Raw genomic sequence first — 25,128 nt, 5'->3', positions numbered from 1 at the left:
AATAAATGTATCTGTTTTTGCGACTTAAAAGAATAAAACATTTCAGTTTCGCTTCCTACTTATGTGGCGAGGTTGGAGGATGATATAAAAAAGTGGTTAGCGACAATGTGCAGTCACATTTTATCGCGCATTCTGATCTGTTGTCACTTCAGTCGGTGAGGCGACGAGCAATTTCAAAAGATCTGATGCATGTTGGTACCTATTGTAGTAGTAAAGTTGGTCATGTTTTATCGCCCTCCACTAGTGTTTAGTATTTCATAGTTATGCTTCAAAATATAATTCGCAAAATTAACATCACACACTAATACGTGCACACATGTACAATTTAAAATAAAGGCACTACCCCAAACATTTTAGTGCTGCCTACTTGAGAGTTTGTACTGTAATCCAGTGTTAACCAAATCAACACAATTATGTGTATATGTATCCAGCAACGATGGTAAAAGTACAGGTTAAATGAAAAAAAAAAACAACACAACAACCGCCAAGGCGATGCCACGAACACCAGGTGAGGTGATGCCGTCTGAGCCTCAGCTGGTGCTCTCATTTAACCCTTTTACTCCCGTTGGGACAATGTGTTCCACAGCTTTTCAAAAAATGGCAGTGGGTATCGGAATCGTAGCAATAACATGAAAAGGCATCACAGCGGTTCATTGCACAAATGTCTATAGATTCTAGTGGCATTTAGCAACTTTTCCATACACAACAAGCCAGTGCTGGGCCGACTGTCAACATGGTAGGTTGCATTGTACTATTTCACATGAATTAACGATCTAGTACTGCGGAAACATATTGATAAAATGTGCTATATATGTTTGTTACTATAGATTACACTGATTATAATGTATTATAGCTGTTTGGTGATCATTTTCACTCCTCTGGCACATTATTATTATTATTATTATTATTATTATTATGAAATACAGATGAGACAAAAAATCCCAGGGCCTGTAACCCAATCTATCCAAGTGGGAATTTTTTAACTAATTTTCCAAGCGTTCTAGACTTATAAACAAGCAATACATGCCATAAATGTTCTTTTTTTTTTCGTAAAAAAAAAAAAAGACTCGGTAGTCAAAGGGTTAAGTGAATGGGACTCATCACAAGGTGCTTGTTCCTTTAAAATTGTATCCCATGTATCAATATTTAAAGCAAATATTGTTTTCAGCGAAAGATTTCGTCCTGTTGCACACGTACGACCAATACCTTTTTTTCAGTTGGCATATGGTGAAATCTGGGCGCAACATTGAGCCCTAGTTAAAATAAACTATGCTGGGAATACTAAAGCGCGTTGTTTACGAAGCCGCGCAGAGGCCATATCACTTTCTAGATTATTCAACAGAGGCTTGGACTCTTAAAGTGACAGTAACCAGACCAACGTTAGCATATTTGAAGTAGCTTTGAAGTAGCTTCGAATATCAACCTAATTTACTGATCTCGATCTGATTCAAGGGACATTATTTTTTTTTTACCATAATAATTTTCAGTCCAGTAATTATCATGTAGTCGTAAAACATCATTAACCCCGATAGCGTAAATCCAGTCCTTGAAGGCCAATGTCCTGCATGTTTTCCAGGTTTCGCTTTGCAACACACCTGATTCAAATAATCAAGATCATTATGAAGCTCCTGCAGAGCTTGCTGATGAGCTAATCATTTGAGTCAAGTGTGTTGCAAAGATAATCCTGGAAAACATGCAGGACACGAGCCCTACCTCTCCTCCAGTGGCAAACAATGCAGAGGGTACATTTAGCATTTTTTGTTACCCTGCATCAACAAAATCATGCAGGCAAATCAGATCCTCTCTGGCCTTCAGTGGAGCAGATTGACAGAAAGATATGCGAGTTTGGGGAGTTTCTCCTAAAAGTTCATGAGGTGGAAATTGTAAAACCTTGTCGAAATCCACCACAGCATTCCGCCAGACTGCGAGGCGAGTGTAAAAAAGCAGAATTCCCCATCTGGGGGTTTTACTCAAGTCAATGGAGTAAAAAAAAAAAAACATGGTGCACGATAAAATAGTCCAAGTGTCAAACCTTCTGTCCGAAGAGCTAAAGAGTCCAGGGTGGCAAGTGAGTCTCACATGATGAAATTGGTGAGGAAGAAGTAAAAATATAAGCAGCCAATCTTAAATCCCCCTCTGAGTCAAAGTGGTGGAAAAATTGAGCGGCTGAAGCTGTCGAGCGTCTGGAGCATCAGGATTGGAAGATTTTCGTCAAAACTGTTGTCGTGGCAACCAGGAATTTGAGCTGCTGATTGCCTTGATAAACAACAAAAGCAGATGCTTCACTTTGAGTAGAAGCTTTTAAAAAGTCATGATAGTAAGTGCTCCATTAATTTACCCTACACTGCCAATTTGGATTCAATTGTGACTTTCACGGCGATGTTACATTTACCACCCCGGCTGGTACTCAATGTGGGAAAGGAGAGCCAAAGTCGCCGATGCACTTTTTTGTACCATGGAAGAACAGTAAACTCAAGGTACAGTCGGGGACCCACTACTGTCGATCGGAGCTCATGCCCAGACGTCCTCACGTTGCACATGCCCACTGAGCCTCACCTCTTAAAATCAATGGCGGTCTGTGCGTTTCATACTTAAGCCTTCAGTGATGTCCTACCTAGTCCGACACCAAAGCTGGAGAAATCACACGTATGCAATACTGGCCGTTGCATCACCTTACTCGTGTACCACACAGGCTATTTTCCAAAGTATTTAAACATCAATAAACCCGCATCAGCAATTAAAACTTACCATGACACTTGATACGTGCTATCCATTCATTGAATATGAATAAAAATATGTAAAATGAAAAAATAAATAAAACGCTTGCACTGAACAAAACAGTGACCCCCCCCAAAAGACTTATTTCAACAAAAAATCCATTCTTCTTTTTTTCCTCAAGAAGAGTTCAATGACTTGGTTGACGTTTTTTTTCTCCTTCAGCCATTGTGGGTTTAAAAAAAAGCCAGTAGATATATTTGATATATCTGTTGTTTTATACACTGTTGATGCAGATCAACCAAGCAACACCATGTAGCTTGGTTGCTCTGCATTGAGCTGCCTCCCATCCAATCACATGCATTTCAAATACAACGTGAGGCCATCTAGCAGGTCTTACTGTCTCCAACTCGTGATCTGATTGGCTATCGCAACTATCTATCAAATATGTGTTCCCATTCACTTACAGTGCACAGATGCCTAGACTGTTGATCCTCAAGGCCAGGGGCAGATACCATACAGCCTGGTGACATGATTTAGCTGAATTCTGAATGGATCAAAACCTAAAACTAAAACACTGGAAGGAGCGTAACTAAATAAACATAGTATGATATAAAATTTGATATATATAGGTGATGTCAGGTTTTATTAGGCCAGCAGAGAAGCCCTTGCTGACACTGATGGCCCCCCCTGCTTAAAATGCACATGTATGCACACAAACACTAAAAGACATGCAGGATTTTCTGTACATTCTCGGCTTGATTTTTATTTTTTTTTTGGTGGGCAAATCTAGCGTTAAAAAGTGTATGAGACTCGACTTAAATGTTGAACCCATATAGAAAGAATAAAACTAAAATATCTAAAATATGGTAGTTTCTTATGTGGCTCACAGTATTTTGTTAATAGTGGTATTTTATTTGACCCCCTACTTGACTTCTGAGTGTAGCTGCTTTACTATCTTTGTTTTGGCCTTTAGTTGTTGTGACCTGGTAGAGGTCGACATCTTTTCTTTTCTGTTTTTTTTTTTTTTTTTTTGTGCATGTGTGTAAACTTCTTCGCACTGCCAGACCTCTCTATTGAATAATTGATGGACCTTAATGTTTGCTAATCAGGCCCCGTTCACTTGGATCCAGGTCATTAGTGCTACTTTGAGCTAATGATCTTCTTGCGCTTGTCTTCTTCTTGTGCAGCCACAACACCAAGACTACGTCATGGCTGGACCCTCGATTGGCCAAGAAGGCAAAGCCTCCGGAAGAATGCAAGGAGGATGGTGAGTGGCAAATTTGCAGTTTTACTATGCTTCCATTTCTGCATTTCTGTTTATTAGAGTTGGAGCACATGTTGTTTTTGTGTTTTATTTCGACGCTGCCTGCTGTTTTCTTACCTGCTTGCCGGCTTAGCGCTGTAGTACAGAACTGTTGTGTTTATACGGGTGCGAGCCTCCCGGTCATGCACTATAACTTGAGTGTGATTTGTTTCCTTTAGTACCAACAATGCAAAGAGATGTTATATGAGAGCAACACAACTGTCATCTCACAGAAATGATTCTAGTGCATGTTGTTGTTGTGCTTTGTTGGGGTTCCTCTAGCTTCTTCCCAGATTCCAAAAATATAACCCAGTGGTACCTTGACGTATAAATGCCTCAAAGTTGCTTTGTCGATTTTCTGTTTGTGCCTGCGTGTGTATGTGTGCGTGTGTGTGCGTGTGTGTGTTTGTGATTTTGGGGGAAATCAATGAGTTGTCGAAAAAGGTGCACATACTGTTGACAAGCAGTACAACAGCAGACAAGCTTACATCATTGGTGTTGTAGATTGTGAAGCGAATCGCCATAGACTTCAATTCCTTTTCTGCGTCTCAATCACCCCCCCCCCCCCCACACACACACACACACACACACACACGCGCACATTCCCTCATGCAACCCATCACCCACCATCTATGTTCCCCCTCTTCTCCCTCGCTTGTTCATTTTCTGTCATTCCCTCATCCCTGCCCGGTAAAGAGCCTAAGTGTGCCCTGAATTCCAAGTATGGTGCTGGGCTCTGCACAAACACAATCTTACTTCCGCTGTACACACAGCACATATTGTTGTCATGGCCACGTTCCTCATCGATCACCTCAACCAAGGCAATGATTACTTTTCACCTGCAAAAATCAAATTGGCAATCGCTTCCTTTTTTCCTGTCTAGAGCCGATGATCACAAAGTTCTTTGTGTCTCTGTTAATGGATTTTCAAATACGCACTCCCCTTGACTTTGACTGACACGGCAGTGTGGCTCACTGCTGTTTCATTTGCGTCTGTCAGTCAGCGGACTTTGCAAGGAACAAGGAAGAAAAAAAAATCTTAACACACCTCAGGGGGTTTCCAATCTGTAATCTACCATAAGTGAGTTCAATTAGACTATGTTTATAGGCTTAACCGCTTCATTTCCCAATGACTGCCGTCTCGTCAGTCCAAGGAAATCAATGGTGACACCAGACCCTGTAGAACCTTCACAATAAGGCAAATTGTTGATGGACTATAACCAGTGGTTGACCATGTGTTTTATAAATTAACCTTCAGTGAGGGACTTAACTGACTGATTCTATTTTTAATACTAACACTACCATGGTATAGTTGTAGAAACCACCTGTGGCCCTCCATAATGCTTGTGGCTCCAATAAAGTCTTACCACCCCAAGGTTTAAAACAATTTTAGTGTAGAAAATAGAAATACATTTGCGCTCATAAATTGCTATACTCTGGGGTACTTAACTCAACATATGAGCACAACTGTAACATAATGTGCATTTAATAAGTTCAAGCAGGTTATGTAATCACAAAAAATTGAGCAAAAAATATATTCTTAGTTCAAAATTGTGATTTTTCCCTTACATCTTTTTCGGTTCACTTCATGACATATGTTTGCATGTAGACTAAGGACTACACTTAAGCATGTGCAAGATGAATCGGGCGATTCTTAACTTGTTCCTGGTTGGCGCAAAGGCAAGCTTCCTACGATATATTCAAGTGCCTTTTTTCTCCAAAAAGAAAAAAAACACGTGAGAGGAGCTGGAACAGTCAGTGGGATTTCCATTGGTCTCATTGGGAAAAAATGATTTGAGATGCCGGTGATTTGAGTTCTGAGTGTACAAGTTTAGTGTATTCACTGAACTTGGTTGTATGTCATGTAGAGATGGAACGAGATCTCAGCAATGCTACATCGTCTGGGGAGAGCAGTCACATTACCTATCAGAGGCAATTTAGCAGACAAAAATTACTGTTTGATGCTGACAGACTGATAGACATTGGTACTGATCACTTTTGAACAGACCAGGCCAAATGTGCTCTGCATTTAGTTTCATTATCTATGTTGGAAGACGTCTCTAAAATCTCTCTTTATATTTATGTAAAAATGTATATTCATGGAAATGTGGATTGTCAAAAAAATGGAAAAAAAATGTTCGTTCATAATACAGACTGCTCCGATTACTTTCAAATCACATGTGTGTTGATATATTGGTTTTGCAGTTGAGGAAAAGAAAAGTAAAATGTTGTAAAATGACATATAGGACAAATGCAGTCTGTCTCCTTTTTAGATGACATCAGAACACTAGATTATTTTTACATTTGCACATTAGCTTGTTTTTTTTTATCTTTATTTTTTTTTGCTTGATAAAAAGAAAAACATTGAAAACTGGAATATTTAACTGGCATTATTTTACAGTTACCGTATATCTGCGGTAGTGCAAGTCAAGTTTTTTTTCCTCATGTTCAATTAGAGGGGTCAACTTATAACAGTATACGTAACTCAAAACTGACCAATTTTTTTCCACATATCTGTGTTTGAATAACATTCATTCAAATGTGGAATAAGTCATATCATGTCATGTAAAAGCCTTAAAATGATTTTCTATACCTTCAATTCAATACAGTATGCATCCATTTTTGCATAAAACATTGCAAATATGCACTTTCATCAAGCACAGCCCAATTGCCCCTTTTTTGTCAACAATGTGGCGCCGTGGCTAATTATTTTTGGCAGACTTTAACACATTCCGAAAAGGAAAAGACGGCTTGACTTGGCTCCTTCAGCCCTTAGACGAGCGCTTCAACAAGCTGGCACGGATGTCGGCAGGTGGGGGGGAGAACCAGCGAAGGGGATCATTCCACGCTCTGATCTCACAACAGTCGTCATTTGAGTACAGAACATCCCAAGTAAGATGATCAGCAAATCCCCTCCAAAGACCTCCATTTCAAACAAATTTGATAGGTCCGAACATGACTACCCATCGACGATTAATGAGGATGTTTGAACAGTTGACGAGGAAATAGGAAAGGATGCCTGGGTGCTAAGTGTAAGGAGCTATTTGCGTGTCTGATAGTGATTATGACTTTAGGGTTTTTTGACTAAATAATATTCAGCTGTGCCAAAAAAAAAGCATTGAAAATTCTAATCATTTTGTTGTGCAACATCAGTTTCTGCATTTGTGTCCACGCACACGTGCACATTGCCTCGCACTTTTTTCGTTTCCGTAAAACAGATGGGGTTGACTTATACGCGCGGTCGACTTGAACTCGGAGGTATACGAAAATTTGCAAAACAATCATCTTGTGGACTATCTCGTGAGACATCTCGTTTCGTGGAATTTGCCTCGATCCATCCCTCATGTCTACTTCAGTGCTTCAGATAATGTTCAGGTCAAAGAAGGCCTTCCTGACCCTGACCATCCACCGCAAACCAGAGCTCTCAATCTATGCCTCGCCGATCATGCAAAGTCTGCTGGGTAGTCTACTCCTCTTCTGTGTAGTATCTGGGGAAGGGAGCGGCACAACTGCCAAAAAAGCAAACAAACATTTATGAAGCTCCTGGATGAGAGAGCATATCCTGTGGAGCAAGTGCCTTCCAGCAGCAAGAGCCAGGAAACATTATTTTTATCGGTGAAAACAGCCGCTTGGACGGAGGCGCAATGCACGACAGCAATAATCCCGCACTTTGCTCGGGCTCATCCGCATATTGTTCTCCACTCCACGATGGCTGTCGTTTTACTTTGTGCAACAGTGCATTTCAGCACACGTTCAGCAGCACTGATGCACACGCTCATTAAAAATGCATGTATTTGCTCAACTTCTTTTCATACCATGTGAATCCAAGCCGTAATTAAACTTTTACAAGAAATCCTCCTGTAAAACACAGCGCTGCAATTGTTTAATGCAATTTCACTATGCGATACCTAGTCTACCGTGTTTGGGGCGGCGTTGCCCCCAATTTGGGCGTACCGCTGCACATATGGTTGCTACGCCCCTGATGTAATGAAAATACGGTCACAGAAAGTACACTGCACTTGGCGAAAAATTCAGCACAACTTAATTTAGTATTTGGGGACATCAATTACTTGTTGTCCTATTTCTATCCCCCACTCAGCAACTTCAAAGTGCAATCAAGTTACACTTATCAGAACGCTAAATTGTGCATCCATAGAAATTCCCCCTCATCTGATTCCCGGCAGTGTTGTGGCCGACCAAACACTTGAAAAGGGGCTCCTGACCACTGATGAATTTAGCTGATGATAGGTGGAGAAACATGCATTGGGTGTGGTTATTATGTAAATTGCCCTCCTTGTTATGTAACAGTGCTGCAGAATTACATCAGGACTCACTCATTTTCAGACATAGTGAGATAAGAAAAGATTTACTTAGTCATTTAATTTCACACTCGTTTGGTCAGCAGGCATTCTAGAGCCCCAACAGTTTGTATACAAACAATTAAAAAGTCAATTTTCCAGTCCGCCTTAATGTTTTTGCTTTGTTTTGAATTAATTAACCCGTGTGTGAATGAACAACTGTGTTGTTAGTGCATTTACATTTTAAAACCACACAACATCCCTGCTGCACACTCAGTGACAATGTAAAGTCATTCTCTTCCTTGTTTTGGCTCACACTATTCCTTGTGAAGTATGGGCCAATAAAATATGAATGTAGACAAGGAAAGTGAATAAAACAAAGCAGGAACGACTTGACTATGCAGTATACAAACTGCCCGTTTGCCTCCAAGGCTTACGGGCGGATATACGGATATACGGGCGGATATATATATATATATATATATATATATATATATATATATATATATATATATATATATATATATATATATATATATATATATATATATATGTTTACACATTGCTCTTGGAAGTCGTGCTCTTGTATCTTTTTCAGTGCTCCCTTTCTGTCACAGATTTGTTTTTGTTCAGTCTTTCTTTTTTTCGCAGCGTCACACTGTAACCTCATTCCCCATTCTGTTTTCTCAGACCTCCCGAGCTGTATTCAGAGTGACTTGAGGAGACAATTTTTTCCGTCAATGCTTTTGATCAGAAATGTAACTATCACGCGTATTGTTCGCCTGACACACATGCATGTACGTATATTTATAGATCACCTACAGTATATGTATGTATGATGTGGCAAACTAGTGAGGTTCAAAGGCTCGTCAGGAGTCTGCTTCTGATAGGTGACAGGCTCCTATCTCCTCCCAGCGTTTCAAACGACAGTGTGCTCATTGCCGCGACTTCTGCTTTTTATAAAGCCTTCAATCCCTGCACCGCCGTCAATGTAAACTCACATCCCGGATTAGCGACGCAGAGCTTCACCGAGGCCACCACGTCAGCGCCCTGTTGGTGACTGAGTCAGGGGGAGGAGAAGAGGAAAAGTAGCAACTGATAAGCAAAACTTGGAAGTGGTGCAGAGGAAGGCTGTCACGGGCCTCAGTAACAACAACATGCTGCTACAGTAATCTGCAGCAATAGAGCAGTTTATCTCTTACTCCATAAGGTTTTTAAGGTGTTCTATCAGACAAAGGTGTCCAACCTTTTGCCTGCTTTAAACTGCTTCTACTCAGTGAACGTCAAAGAGAATAATATGCTATGTAAATATTTGATAATATTGGTCAGTTCTTTGGTTTGCCCATAACACACATTCAAAAATGGTCAAATGAAATGCAGATAGTGTAAAATAATTTGCTGTATTTTATAGATTATAAACCACACTTGAAATCCTTTTTTTAAATTTGATTTATGTAATTAGGTGTACCTACATGTCAGCTTTTCAGTCTGTCATTTGTAACTCAAATTACTTCCTATTTATTTTCAATATATGGCCTGAAAAATACAGTTCTTTATATTTTTCTACAAATTATTACACATGAGAAAAATACAATAGTAATACGGCAACATTTAGAAAGAAAGTTGAATCAAATTTGACTTACTGGTTTGTTTCCCTTAATGTGCAGTCGTGTGCCTTTTGGCACATCTTCAAACTTGCAAACACATTCTTTTCCCCTTCGTCGTGTTGGATTCCTCCAAAATTTTCAGTTTCAGTTGTCACCAGTGAATGCAATAGATTTTTCAGGCAAATTATTTTTGCCAGTGTTTTGGTGAGATATTGTGCAATGATTTTTGTTGTCTCATTTGGAGTGTCGTTAACCTCAATCAATTTTGCTTGCGCACCACCCTTCTTTCAAAGTATTTGGTATGAATGGGAATATTTTCACTGCTCCTTGGTTACTCCTGTCAGTAGAAACACCACAGTTCCTGATTTCTCTGAGGGCTTCATAAGTGGCATCAAGAGTGGGGCCCTGTAACGTCATTCGCAATGGCTTCTTAGTGCAGACACTAACCTATTGGTGGTGTCAGAGTCTGGAGATGCCCTCTTATGGTATTCCACACCGTGAAATGCAAACCTACCATTCCCTGCATTTACAGTACAGCATCCTCCGTTTTCCTGAGTCTAAAAAGCAACTCAGTCATTTTGGCAAGGGAACTTTCACCTCGCACAGCGTTTTTTTGTGTTTCTCTGTGTCTGTTTGGATTTCATGTCTGTGGCACCTTTTTTAGAGACCAACACATATGTGCCAGCTTTGCAACTAGTGCACTCCACCTCCTATTTATCGCAACTGGGACGATACGTTGGGAAATTTTTTTGGGCTGGTCTGTGAAACTGCACTTGCGCTTAGACATTTTGGGGGAAGATACAGCACTGCCGACATCTGCTTCTTCTGCTCCTGCGCATAGTAGGCAGGCTCTCTGGGAACACGTCACAGGTAGCACAGTACCATAGTATTTGGTTAAAAGTCAATTTCAACACACACTAATCGGTCCTGTGGAAAACATCAAATGGATTTCTAATAGACCCTTTTTCTACCCTAATAGAAAAAGTGAACATGTCTGTGAATGTTTGGTCACCCAATCGAAATGCATACCATAATATATGTACATTATTTTACAGACAGATTACCAGCTTTTTTGTTGTTCTCAACTCTAAAGTGAAATGTATCCAAATCCTGCTGTTTTGCGCTTCAATTACCATTACGTTAAATTGCTTCCAAAGAAAACCAAAATTCCACCCATTTAAGATGTTTATTGAGGAACTTACTAATTCTGTCGCGTCTGGGCATTGCGAGTGAAGGCGTTGAGGGTACGGGTAGCCGGAAGCAAGGTGAACTCCAAAGAACAGTAGTTTAATAAGAAAAAGGGCCAAGAACCAAGGTAGTGGACAGAAGACAAAGTAACAACCAAAAACTCGAAAAAGGCCTATTACGAAAATGAACGAGGGTCAACGGACTCGGGAGAAAACAAGAACAAAACTAACAGAGACTAGCGAAACTTCGACCAGCTGAGTGACAGCATGACAATATGACAATAACCCGACACGAACTAAAAAGAAACTGGTCGCTAAATACCCTCACACCTAACGAAACAACACAAGACAGCTGGACAGGAAACAATTGGCAGATGGTGCTAATTGGTCAACACACAGGGGCATGTTGACAAGAATAGGTGGACACAATGGCACTAACGAGAAACTGTCAAGGGGAACGGAAACATTAACAAAAACCCACAAAAATAGAAAGCAGAAAAGCCAGATAGCTCACAACAACAAAAGCCCCACCAAATCCAAACAGAAAATGACAGATTTCCTGTTGCTTGGATTAATTGCACAGACAAGCTTCTTTTGGGTTGTAGGCTCGACATGATCTTTTGCTAAATTACTCAAACACAACTCAAGCAACCATGCGCTCTCTACCTGTGACAATGGCGAACTGTATATTGGACGCAATAGTGGATGAGGTGTGTTTCCCAACACAGTTTTTGTCAAAGCCAAGAGCTAAGATACGGTGTTCACACAAGATTTGCGATATCACATTTTGCTTAATACATAAGACTTCTCTCTTTTGAAGTACAGTGACAGAACTCAAAGGAAACAAAGACAAAAGGAGGAATAGCCAGATTAAAAAAGGATGAGTGAGTGATGCAAATCAGAAGTAATATTCTAACATAGTTAAGTCATTCATTAACGGATGGAAGGCCGACTTCTGGACTTTTAGCTCTGAGATTACATATCAGACGACATACTGTGGTCAAAGTAACGCTGAGCCCACTTGAGGCCCAACTATCAGTTATCGGCACAAGCTTCAGTTCGCAATATGACACACCACAGGGAGTGAAATAGCATAACTACCGACTGCCGTTCCCTGGGGAACATTGCCTTTGAAACATAACAATTATTTTCTCACAGATTTCTCGGCAGACTTCTGAGTCTCTGTTTTCTTTTGATCCAAAAACAATCCCCAAGTGTCTTTTGCTGCTCAAAATGTATTACTATCACAACATCACCAAAATATTTTCTACACTCCTGCGTTACAATGACCTTGCCATCAGATTGTGGCCCTGCTTGATGCAAAACATTTTTTCCATGAGAACAACAACAATAATATTGTTGTTCCTTATAATAATAGCTTCAAAATCATGATGATGGTGTGGCAGTGGCGTTTGCGGCTGTGCTGTGGTAAACTCTGATCCGTTAATGTTCTGTAGTTGATTTATTAAGAGTACCGGTACTTGCTAAGGTGGTGAACCAGCTGGGACACCTTTCTGACACATTACATCTGTTCTCTACTGCATTGTTTCCCAACCTTTATCAAGCCACAACATGTGTTTGAATTTTTTTTTTTAAAAGTCTGTTACAGCCACAGAAAAAAGAAAAAAAAGTTCTGTTTTTAATGAATAGGGTCTATAAAAACACAATACAGTATGAAGAAAAAAAGCAAAACTAGTTTCATAAATCCAAATGAATTCTTACTTATAATCGATACGTGTGTATGGAGGAAATAACCTTTACAGTTTACATTAGATACTGTAATGCAATTCTGGTCACATGGGATGTTGGAATGTGTTCCTGGTTTCTTGTTAGCGGAGAATACGTTGTGTAAAAGCAAAGATGAGGAATCACAACTGCACACTTAATTTAAGAGCAATGCAAATGCGCAGCCTTAGCTCCCAAAGACACACTGGCACTTGTGCGAAAGGCAAACATACGATGAGTGAGTGATTTATTTTTTTCTTTTTCCAAGATCACACGCAGTGCAATCACAGACTCGAAGGCACACACACACACACACACACACACACACACACACACACACACACACACACACACACACACACAGATATTATGTGTTTCAGCAACAGGAAATACAGACAAGACCAAGCCCTCAGTTTGGAGACTGGGGTTGCCATGGAAACTGCCTCCAGCTCACTTGGGGGGGGCTAGCAGCAAACAGGCCGACGTTTAAAGGTGGCTTGCGGACAGGGTGGGCGGGAATTTAAGGCGGGTCGGTGTGGAAACGTGTCTGACTCCTGCGCCTGCGGGATGAGAAAGGTTGTGTGAGGTGACAGCCATGCACACACAGTGACTGGGCAGACAAACGCATACACACAGGACCAATATCAAGATCACAAATCTGTCTGTAATTACATTACAGCGTGAGTGGATGAAGCCACAGTAATTGTAAAAATAATAGGGTTGGGGAATTGGGACTGTCAGTGTGAGTTTTCTGTCTGTCTATATGTGCATTCATTCTTGCGTGTGCGTGTCTGTGTGTGTGTGTGTGTGTGTGTGTGTTTTTTAACTGTGCCCTTGTGTATGTGTCGGTGTTAATGATGTGTACCTTGTGTACAGTGTATGTGATTTCACTGATCTCTGTGTGTTTTGTCATAAAAATATCTGAAGCCTTATACAGTATATAGACTGCATTGATATATGTGAATAGTTTTCAATTGGATAAAAAGCATAATATATTATTTCCTTTAGATAATTTCAATTTAGCTGTCAAAATTATTTTTTAATATTAAGACACAGCCTTCATAACCTTGTATGATAAATGTTTAAAGAAATAAAAATAAAACCATGAGGTTATTCACTTGAATTTGGACTCAAGGGCGTTGGACTTTAGATCTTCCATCTTTTCAAGCCTGGCAAGTTAAGAAATAAAGTTTTCAAGTATGGCTTTGAGTGCAAGAGTTTGACTTGCCCCGATAATTTACATAATTTACACACTCAATTATTTACAAGTTGAGACTTTAAACTTAGCAAGCGGTTGAAATATGAAATATTTTAATGATAAAGTTCAAACAAATATACTACATGATGCCTGACAATAGTCACACTTTGTCCTTCACACATATGAAAGATTTTTTATTTGTGGTTGTATGCTGTTTATGTTGTTTTTTGTTTGTTTGTTTTTATATAGTTTGTGAACTCTGGGTGGGGCAAGAGGCACTAGCACCCAGTTTTGTTTTGTTATTTAATTCAGAGAAAGGACTTGCTCTCGCTACGCTACAAACTATAAACTCTCCAAGGTATAATATACAAACTATTAAATCTTTATCTAAATTCTGAGCTGGTTGCAACCCTATGAAAATAACGCAATTTGAATGGAGCCACTGCCGGAGGGGTTTATATTTCTTTCAAACCTTAAGCAAATAAAAAGCTGTCACGCAGTACATCGGCAAGCAAGGAATTCAACATTATCATCACCTCCCCCAAATACACAAGTCTATATACACACTTTGCCGAAAAGCCCCATTCATTCCTCGATACACACTTCGAAGCCTGGGCACATCTCCTTACATCCCCAGTTTCTGTAATTACAATCTGATAATGGCGTGATGAAGAGGCGGGTGAAGTCAAGGAAGTACCCAACTACCAAATGAACATTTAGTCACGAGTCTTTATTAGTACACTTTCTTATTTTCCTGCGGACATAAGACCACCTGACAAATAACACACATCGCTAATGTTGTCTTAGACTCACTCACCACTATTAAGGAGGGAGTCACTTAACCCACACTTTAAAAGGATGAAGTGCACATTGTTTACTAAACGCAGAACTCAACTCTATTTACAATCCTGTGACAAAGTATTAGCTCCCTTCCTTGCATACGTTTAATTTCATCAAAACAACTTGAACTTCTCAGTCAGACAACTCAAGGATATACAGTATCTTAACTTACCCTCCCATTAAATCATAAGCAAATGTGTGACTAACCACACTGAAAAGCTGAGTCCAAATTCACAGGGCAGACTCAAACCTAATTGCCATGACTTATGTTCAACCAAGAAATCACCTAAGTAAAATTTGTTAAACAAAGTGAAGTAAAGTCCAGAATCTCAAGAACAAATCCACTATACCACATTCCAAAGAAATTCCAGAAGAAAGAAGAAGAAAAAAGTGATAGAAATCTGTCAGTTTGGAAAATTATACAAAGCCATTTCCAGGCTTCATCGCACCATTATAATCAAATGGGGAAAACGGGGAAAAGTGAACAGCCTTCCCAGGAGTGGTTGACCGATGAAGATTACTCCAAGAGTCCAAAAAGAGCAAAATCAAGATTTTGGAGTGGCCAGATTTCAATTCAATTGAGATGCTGTGGTGTGACCTTAAATGAGTTCATGCTAGAAACCCCTCCAGTATGGCAGAGCTGAAACAATTCTGCAAAGAAGAGTGGCCCAAAATTCTTCCACGGTGCTGTGAAAGACTCATCACCTATTATCACAAGCATTTGATTTCTGTTTTTGCTGCTAAAGGTGGCACAACTCACTATTAGTTAAGGGGGCAATAGCTTTTTCACATATGGTCAGAATGGTTTTATTCCCCCCACCTTTGCGAGTTATAAAATCAGCAAACTATAAAAAAATCGCAAAGGAGGCAAATGCTGCTTCACAGGTCTATATATAATACAGTGTCACTTCAAAACAGGATATGCTGCGTACAGTGTGCTGTACATGTGGTAAGATTTGTCACAATTTCAAGTGCCTGTGTTTTCTTTCTGAGATATCTTAGAACTGTCTTCTACACAGCATGTGTACATCAAATCTCACTTTCATTCACTGACACCCACATCACTCACCAGAGCTGAACCGCCTTCAAAAAGCGGTATGAACTCAGTCACATATTACACGGTTGAGCATGAAGATGGTGACATTAAATGGGCAACAGTAAAACCTGCATCTCATACTTTCTTTAACCCGTTCCTCGGTTATTAGATCAATCCATTTTAAAAATACATTAACTAGCTGCAGCCCTTGGAATGAGTGTCAAATGCAAAGCAAAATATACTGTTGTTTTGTGCTTTTAAGAGGTGCATTTTTGGTTGGCGTGTACTTGTCCAACTCTAGGGGTGTTTAATTTTAAGGCGGGAAGATGAACACTATGAAAAAAAAGTCTGATGGATGCTAATCACAAGTGCTGAATTAGTAGCGTATGCTTGTGTGGGAGCGGAGCAGCTTGAGCAGATGGGCTGTGAGTGTGGATGGGCATTTTTCTATGTTTACTTGCACGTAAAAGTGCAAGGTCAATTCCCTTGTTGTGTTCCTCATCCTGCCGAGTGAGCGCTTAATCAAAAAGCATCTTAGATGCTTCTTACAGCTGCATAGAGTGTAACCCCTGTTGATCGCTGGGATTTCGTTCCTCGCACACCCTCAGTAAGGGAACGTGTAGTTCAATGTATAGATCATAGTTTGTGTACAGTATATTCATTTTTACAGCTTCCACATAGCGCATACAACAATGGACTATTGGACATCATTTCTCTCTGTTGGGAATGACTAATGCTGGAGTTTAGTGGAGGACCTTCTCTGCCTTTTCATGCTCTTCATTTTACTGCATTTCTCCTGGTAGACCCGAGTGCTGCCCACAATGTTGCGGCACATTGTGATACTACACTAAAAGCACACAACTGATAAGCTTGCAAGTCCATAAAAAAAGCGTTGTCTCAACACTCTGCCACAAAACTGGGCGGTCACTGCCCAATTCACTGCACTTATAATCCCATTGTGTTGTCGTGTTGGCTAGAGGTGAAAGTCAGGACAAAAAGGCAGAGAGCATTTTAACCGCGCCTTGACCCACTTTATTCGAGGGCAGTAAAAAGGAGATAAATGGGAGAGGGGATGGATGTCAGCGAGGACAAGACAATTAACACGGGGAGAAGCTGGAAGGCGAAAAATGAGTGGGCGCCTGTGAGAAAAGAAGACACAAATGTAAAGACGCTCTTGCTACATTTCTCTGTAGCTGAAAACAATTTGTGCTGCAGAACGGGGATGGGCATTTGATTGAGTTACTTAACAGCCAGTTAATTGGGTGATCATTTTTAATATACTTTTTTACACTGGGGATCTGCGGATTCTCAAATTAAGATTTTCCCAAAAGAAGGCCTTAATTATCCTTAAAACCTATACATAATCCTTAAATCCAGCGTTCATAAGTCTTAAAAATGGTCACAGTCACAATACACGGTGATGCTCTGTTTCCCCTGGAAAACATTGGTGTTTGTATTTAACAAATTTGCTTCTACTTGTTTGCATTTTTGTAGAATAACAATTGCAATGAACATGATCAAAATTATCCACTAGTTTGTCTTCACATTGAATAAGGACAATGTTTATTTTTGTTTTGTTTTCAAGCCTGATTATGGTGTAACCGTTTTTGGGAATGACACATCTGACAGTCTTAAACTTGGCTCTTAAATGTCACAATGTTTAAATGCTAGATGTGCAATAGTTAATCAGTTCATCAACATTTTGTTTTGATAATCCATAAGCCGTCCAGAGATATTGTTTCACTAGAAATTAAATAAAGGACCTGTGCCATGGTATTTTAAAAGCTACGGTAGCATAATCTTATGGTATTTAAAACTTATGTGTGCTGTGATTATACAACATCAAGAAACTCAAAGAGATACATAAGAAGTAGTAAAAGAAAAATGCCCAATCAAAGCAGGGCTTATGTTGCATGAATATGCGGTATACATTCAGCCAATGCACATAATTCAATTCTAGACAGTGAAGCTAACATGTACTTTCAGCCATGGCCTCCCCATCGGGTGCAGTCGTTTCAACTGTGCCAGCTTTCATTTGTAATTTTACGGCAAATCAACTCATGAGTTGGCAGAGGTTGACCACGCAGTCCTTCGTGAAATAATAACAATCGCAAACATCTGCTTATGGTCCTGCCACGAGATCCCAAACACACATGTTCGCCACTTAGTCGTGTTCTACAGTGAAAATTTCAACTAATAAATGACACATTGTTGTTAACCTTGTGGACGGTGAAAAATCTGTCAACTCCGGTGTAAAACCAGAACTAAAGATAGGCACAGCTGCTTGGTTAATGCGGGCGTGTTTTCATGCAGCACGGGTGATACATGGGCAGTATAGAGGTGGTACGACTGCCTATTATCATCATCATGCCTTGCGCAAGCCGTTTTTATCTGCTCGAGTGGGGCCTGTCCTGACAGCGCACAATTAGCAAGGAATTCTTACTAAAGAAATGCATCTATGAAGGAAACACTTTGGGGGTGTTTGGAGTGGGAAATTAACATTGTAACTTCATTAAGTTGTACCTCATATTTGTTTATTGTATTGTATTTGTGCATAAAGCGCCATACAAATATAAAGAATACAATAAATATGTGCTTGCTCGATGACTTTTGTATTTTGCAGAGACTTCTGAAATGTAGCTGCACGTTGGTTAGGAATCACATTGGTTAGCTGAAGTACAAACACAAATGAGTTTTCTTTCCCGAATATCAACTGTCAAGGAAAAATGACAGTGGGAGTGCAGGCCTGTGACCTTAGATGCGTGTTGTCTCCTTTTAGTGGCTGGAGTGTTTTGTTTTGTTCTGCTGCTCACGCCATAAACTGATTTCATTTCCCTGGTGTGTTTCCCCGCACCTCAGAGCTGCCTTACGGCTGGGAGAAGATCGATGACCCCATCTACGGCAGCTACTATGTGGAGTAAGTCGCGACCATTCCATTGTGTGCATCCTTATGAATTATGAATGGGGTTTTTTTTGCTCTCGCTTGTCTTTGACATCTCAACGCTCATTTGTCAAATCTTTTTCAGGAGAATTCTAATCGGCACAGGCTACCTAATGTGAAATGTTTATTTAATGCTGCAATATTAATAAAGTGTTTTTTTTTCCTAAACACCCTTTGGCTGTAGTCACAGATTGCCTTGAGGACTTTCCGGTTTTGCAAGGAATATAAACTATATTAGCCTGCAGGTGTAACACTATAAATTTGAATATCATATAAGAGTTCATTTATTTAAGATGTTGAGTTCAAAAAGTGAAGATTATATGTTACAGAGGTTCAATAAATAACTGGGAAAATACTACTTAAATACTACAGGCCTACTTAATTTAGATTTGACGATAATTTCGAATGTAAAGTTGTTGTTGTTTTTTTTTCTTGAGATTTAATAATGGCCTTTCATTACTGTAGCTGTAAGCTATTAAAAAAATGTATGAAAAAATATAAAGGAACTTTTCTCCGTGTGTAATTACTCTTGAGATTCACTCTTTGATTTTTTGTTTTGTTTTTTTTAACTATGCTCATTATTCTAATCTAACCATTGGTTAACTAGAATTATATCTTGAAATTGATTAATCTCCAATCAGGTTTTGGCATTAAAAAAAACATGGATGCCAACTTAAAATCAACAAGTGTTTGATCGTCTTCTTAAATTATACGATATTATTATATACTGCAGTAAGTACCTATGTGAAATTTGTTTATATGAAATAGTACAGTTCTTACTGTATGTAAGGCCATGCAGTTACTGTGATTGGATGAACGAGTGTCAGACAAGCCCAGCTGCTAAACAGCAAACTAGACCAACCAAGACTGACTTTTCTTTGCCGGCAAAGGGAGGGCTTGGCTCACACTCTCATGTTCGCCAAAGTCGTCGAAGCCCAGCCATGCCCGCCTGCTTTTTATTCATTCAGCAAAGCATTGCACATTATAAGACATCACAAAAAGAGCCAGCCGAGCGCCGCCAACAGCTGGGCCAAGGTTTCAGTTCACACTTTCCTGCGTCAAAAGCTTTATCTAAGGACTGGGGCAAGATGAACTAGGACTGCTTAAATGGATAGCAATGCATGCTATTGTAGACAAGAAATGAACACATATATATTATCATTATCCCTAAACATAATATATGATTCCCTTCACAACAAGTCAGGAGGTGTGGCTAGAGCAACAAAAAGCGGTGTGGAAAGTGAGCGTGTGCTTGGAGGCAAAATGACAAATGAGAAAGACATCAATAATGTCATGTCGATTGATCAACGTCAACTCAACTGTCATCACCGTTGCATTGAAAACAAAGTAATGCCCTAATTTAATTATTAATAGTCTTATTAATAATTAATAGCGCTCATACTTTATTCTATAATTTAAATAACATGAATTAACATAAAGGGAAAATGGTTACATTTGTAAATGGTTATGTCTACAGTACTATCACTTAAACTTAATACTTTTGAGACTCTGGAAATGGAAGATAAACTGCATAAAATTATTCTCATTCCCTAAACAATATATATCATGTTGTTATGAAACCAATACACTTAATTCCCAATATTTAAAATCCATTGCAGTGGTGTGGAAAGGCAAAAATCATTAAAAAAAAAAAAAAAAAAAAATCTCCCTCCAAAGGAACTGACTGTACTGTATGACTATTGTTCTGTCCTAATAGTCATTGTTCTTTGCAGTCACATCAATCGCAGGACTCAGTTTGAGAATCCCGTCCTGGAAGCAAAGAGACGCCTTGAGCAGCAGAGGCAGATGCAGAGTCAGGGCCTCTCTGCTCTCCCGCTGCCCACCATATACAGAGGTAAACGCTATGCTGATATTACGTTTTGTGGAACATTTGCACAAACCTAACTCAAAGGGCCTGATTTTCTAAAGGGTTACTTTTGCAAAAAACAAACACAAACCTGACTGCGCATGCAAACCGAAATGGCCGCTGATCTGCTAACCGAGCGCACCAAAGATTACGTGTGCCTGCCAAATGGACAAAATAAAATAGCAAGTTCTTTTACAGGTTTCAATCAGAATGTGAAAAATACTTATGAAAGAAGAAGGGAGAAGTTAGTTTAGGCTACACAGTGAGATGTATCAAACTTGGATTAATTGTGGTAGCTGATTTTGCATCTTTGAGTATAGTGTCTCAAAGACAGGAGGCGCAAAGCAGAACTGACGGCATTTATTGTTCCAAAAAAGGACACATAGGGAAAATGAGAGGCGGCAGAGAGAGTGGCTCTTTTCTGCTCAAGTAAACATTTTTCAAATGCCAGAGACAAAATCAATAAGCCCAATTGTTTATTGAGCAACTCGGTATTGGAGTATCCGAATGTTCGAGTCACAAAAAGGAGTCATGCCTTTTCACCAAGTACCACTAAATCTCCGATTGAGCCATTTCATTAGACATTTCTCCTTTGAATTAGTAATAAAAAAGGCTGTACCACGTTTCGGGCCGAAAATGGCAAAAAATGCATTTTCAGTTGTCTAGACAAAAAATAAAATAAAAACCGAAACAATACATTTGAAAACGGATGTTGTGTTTACGTAAAAATCAAGCCAAGATGCCTCAAATCTGCGTTTGAGTATAACCTTACCTTTTGAGTGAGTCAACAACCGAAATAATTAGCATAGCAGAAGGGGACTGCGAATGGCAGAAAACTACACAGCACAAACTAAACAGCAGAAAACAAAACATTACTATATACAGCTTCTTAAAATTTGGGCTTGAGGATGGAGTGTTATACAGTGGAAGAAATAAAACCTTGATGAATGAAAATTCTTCAGCAATTTCATTGTCGAGGCAAGGAGGGTGAGTAGGGGCATTACCCAGCAGGCCAGCAGCAGCAGTCTAGCACCAGCAGACATTTCAAAAGGAATCGGTTCTCGAGCAGATAATATTTCTTCACAGCCGAACCATAGGTTGACGAACGAAAAATGTTCTCATTATCCAAGCATCCCCGTTAACCCTCCACATCACAGGAAGCTAAAGGACGAGTATCAGGACAGTAGCTAACCAGCGGGAGAGCAGGACAACAGAAATAAGTCTACAGTTGGCGGAGCGCAAATTTTTCTGATGTTTGTACCTTGCATTATTTGGGGATCATAAAATGCTTTGCATGATTCACATGATTTTTTTATGCGTCTACAACAACTGTCCATAATGTCAGCGGCGGCCTTGCTTGGTGAAGACACACAATATCGCCATGCACGAGGTCGAGTGGAGCGAACAGCAGGCGGGTGGGCGGTCTAGACGACTGAGAACATGATCACCCTGAAGGCCTCCAATGAGCTGAGGCAGGCACCAAGATAAGGGTGTGCTAGACCATTCCAAAATAAGCTCTGGATGACTCACTAATGTTGGGGAAAAGTTGCACAAAAGCTGGCACAATATGAAGCAAGGTAATCGTGGTGCAAAAGAACTAATTCTGCATATACAAACACACACACACCAGCACCCTGATGCCCCACTCAACAAAAGCGCATTGAGAACTTTTTTGTATGACTCAACCGTACAAGAAAAAACTGAAACCTCGGGCTTCTGTTTGTCTCTCCCGCAGAAAAGCCCTTGTTCACGAGGGACCCGACCCAATTGAAAGGCACATTTCTGTCTACGGGCCTGCAGAAGAGCAACATGGGATTTGGCTTCACTATAATTGGAGGTGATGAGCCCGACGAGTTCCTGCAAGTGAAGAGCGTCATTCCGGATGGGCCGGCTGCTCAGGACGGAAAGATGGACACAGGTACTCAAAACACTCTTCAAGTCTCTATAAAATGAAAAACTAAATGTCGTCTCAAATTCATGTGCCACAGAGGAGGGTTGTAAACAACCCAGCCAAATTGAAATGATTAAAAAAATTCCTCAATTTCATAAAATGCAGCATGAAAATGATGGAAAATTGCACCTTCTTCCTATGACTACGCCAAGGCGCCTTTTCTGCAGTTATCTTCAAACAAATGTAATGTGTTTAAAAACAAATCTCTGAATTAACTTTACATGGTCTTCAAGCCCTACCCCATTATAATTGCATCTGCAGAGCAGGATCTAAATTTAAACCCTTCATCGCAATGGGTGTTGTGTTGTGTTGTGTGGGGTTGTGCAAATACATATTTATCTTCATTTTCGGTAATGCGCGCCGCTTAGGAGGCCCGGTGGGTCCCAGCAGGAGAAGCATCCAATCGCGTTAAGGCGTGTGGCGTCGTTTTGCCAACACACTAAGGTTCAACCTTCAAAATGGAATTCACCTCATGCAGTATGCTCTGTATTGATTTGATTTTAATGCAAAATTTACCCAGCACATCTACGGCGATACTGTACGTACTTAAGTTCTTATTTGACATTTTTTGAGGTTATGGTGATGAGCAATGAACACGTGTGCACAACGGTGTCGCAATAAATTGTCATGCGGGGCAAAAGACGTTTTTGGTTACAATCAAAAGTACTGTACTTAGGACTGTACTTTAAACGAAGTTTAGTCACTCCCTTTGTCAGATTGCCAAAACTAAAAGACAGCAAACTTGGCAGAGGAAACTGCCAAATAAGCAAAAATAGTCAACGGATGAATGTCTTACACAGTATTGTAAATATATTTATGTTTTCATACAAATATGTATTTTAATGAAATACATTTTCCACTGAGTTCATGTAAACCATAGGTGTCAAACTCAAGGCCCGGGGGACAGATCCGGCCCGCCACATCATTTCACGCGGCCCGGGGAAACGCCCATTCCAATTCAAGTTTCCGGTCAAAATATCACATTTATAAGTCGTCTTCAGCTTTTAAAATTGTTTAGGGGAAAAAGCAAACGCTTTTTGCCCTCACCGTCTCTCTGGTTTCAAAACTAGTTGAAAGTGTGACAAATACACACAAAATGTATTTTATCACAGTCATCCCGACCCTCTGACAGAAACTGTAACTGCAACGTGGCCCTTGTATTTACTTTGTAAACTGATAAATGTTTGTCATACCTTTCACCAAAATCTTGCAAAAACATAATATATATATATATATATATATATATATATATATATATATATATATATATATATATATATATATATATATAGTAGCCAAATCAAGGAAAAACGAATCAGAAATCTGCCACAACAGGACAAAAACTGAAAAAATAACCCCAGTTTGGACAGAAATGAAGCATGTATTGCAAGACATTACATACAAGTACAAAAACATGTAATAAATTTGACACAATTTGCTGAAACAAAGTAATGAAACAAAACAAAAGCACTAACATTTTGAAGCATAATTTTTGACAGAATCGTGAAAAAAAGAAATGTCAAAATGCTCTCAGATTGATTAAAATTATTCTTCTATTGGACTAAAAATTAATGCTTGTGCTATCTTGCTATTTTGTCATATCGTTTGATCTTTAATCAAAGACATTTCACATCAAAAGAAAAGGATTGAAAGACACTAAGGAGCTCAAATTTCACCCAGCTGGTGACAACAAAGTCAACATTGCATGACCACTTAGTTATCACACTACCAGGAGTGTGTCATCTGTTGACTAAAATACTGCAAGGAAGGAAAATACTGCACTGGAAGAAAATGACCCCAAAATGGTCAAAATACTGCACAAGGATTGTAAATGACAAAAACCAAGCGAAATCAAGTTACTAACAATAGAAATTGGCAAAACCTGTATGCAAATACTAATTAGAGTATTTATCTCAATATCTGACAAACGTAAAAATGCATAAGTTAATGCTGAGCTTTGCTATATCCAACAAATTCAGCTTCAGTATGTTGTAAACAGACATCTGCCCGTTTTTATATATGCAAACTAAATGGGCAGCGTTGTGCTTCTTTATCAGTCATTTCACTTCAATTCCACCAGAGTTGTGCCATAGTTGGAATACATCTTTCCACAAACTATCAAGAATGTGGGCCTCATGTTTCTTTTTCTACTTTATTCAACTAATGAAGCCCTCCTGTCCCCTCACCAGCCGTCTTCTGCATCTTCTGCCAGCAGCTTTTTAACTGGATTTTTTTTCTCTCTCTTGTGAGTCAAGTAAAGTTCATGAAGTAAAATGGTGTAAAAAGCTGATGCGACGCAAGTTACAGTGACGCATGGTCATGGATGTCAGAGAGGAATAGGTGTTCAAGGGGCACAACAGCAAAAAATTATCCTTACTTGTGTTAACCGTAGCGAAACATTCACTAGTCTCAGTAATGTCAGTTACTTTATTGTCGGCTCAAATAAACACATAAAGAA

The 25,128-nt window shown here is 39.6% G+C and overlaps 1 protein-coding gene across 6 annotated transcripts in view; it reads left to right on the top strand.

Annotated features, from left to right (window-relative positions):
• magi2b (membrane associated guanylate kinase, WW and PDZ domain containing 2b) overlaps positions 1 to 25,128 on the top strand; it is a 123,275-nt gene that overhangs the window by 63,854 nt on the left and 34,293 nt on the right. For all 6 annotated transcript variants that reach the window (XM_088416371.1, XM_088416372.1, XM_088416370.1 and 3 more), the window contains exons 6-9: positions 3,906 to 3,985; positions 18,771 to 18,828; positions 20,586 to 20,707; positions 22,455 to 22,637. In XM_088416371.1, coding sequence (XP_088272497.1) covers positions 3,906 to 3,985; positions 18,771 to 18,828; positions 20,586 to 20,707; positions 22,455 to 22,637 — 443 coding nt within the window. The remainder of the gene's footprint in view (positions 1 to 3,905; positions 3,986 to 18,770; positions 18,829 to 20,585; positions 20,708 to 22,454; positions 22,638 to 25,128) is intronic.

The sequence above is a fragment of the Hippichthys cyanospilos genome, chromosome 6 (assembly GCF_059441005.1).
Source record: "Hippichthys cyanospilos isolate Australia breed blue-spotted pipefish chromosome 6, RoL_Hcya_1.0, whole genome shotgun sequence".
In the NCBI taxonomy this organism is placed as follows: Eukaryota; Metazoa; Chordata; class Actinopteri; order Syngnathiformes; family Syngnathidae; genus Hippichthys; species Hippichthys cyanospilos.
This window is presented reverse-complemented; position numbering and strand designations above follow the sequence as displayed.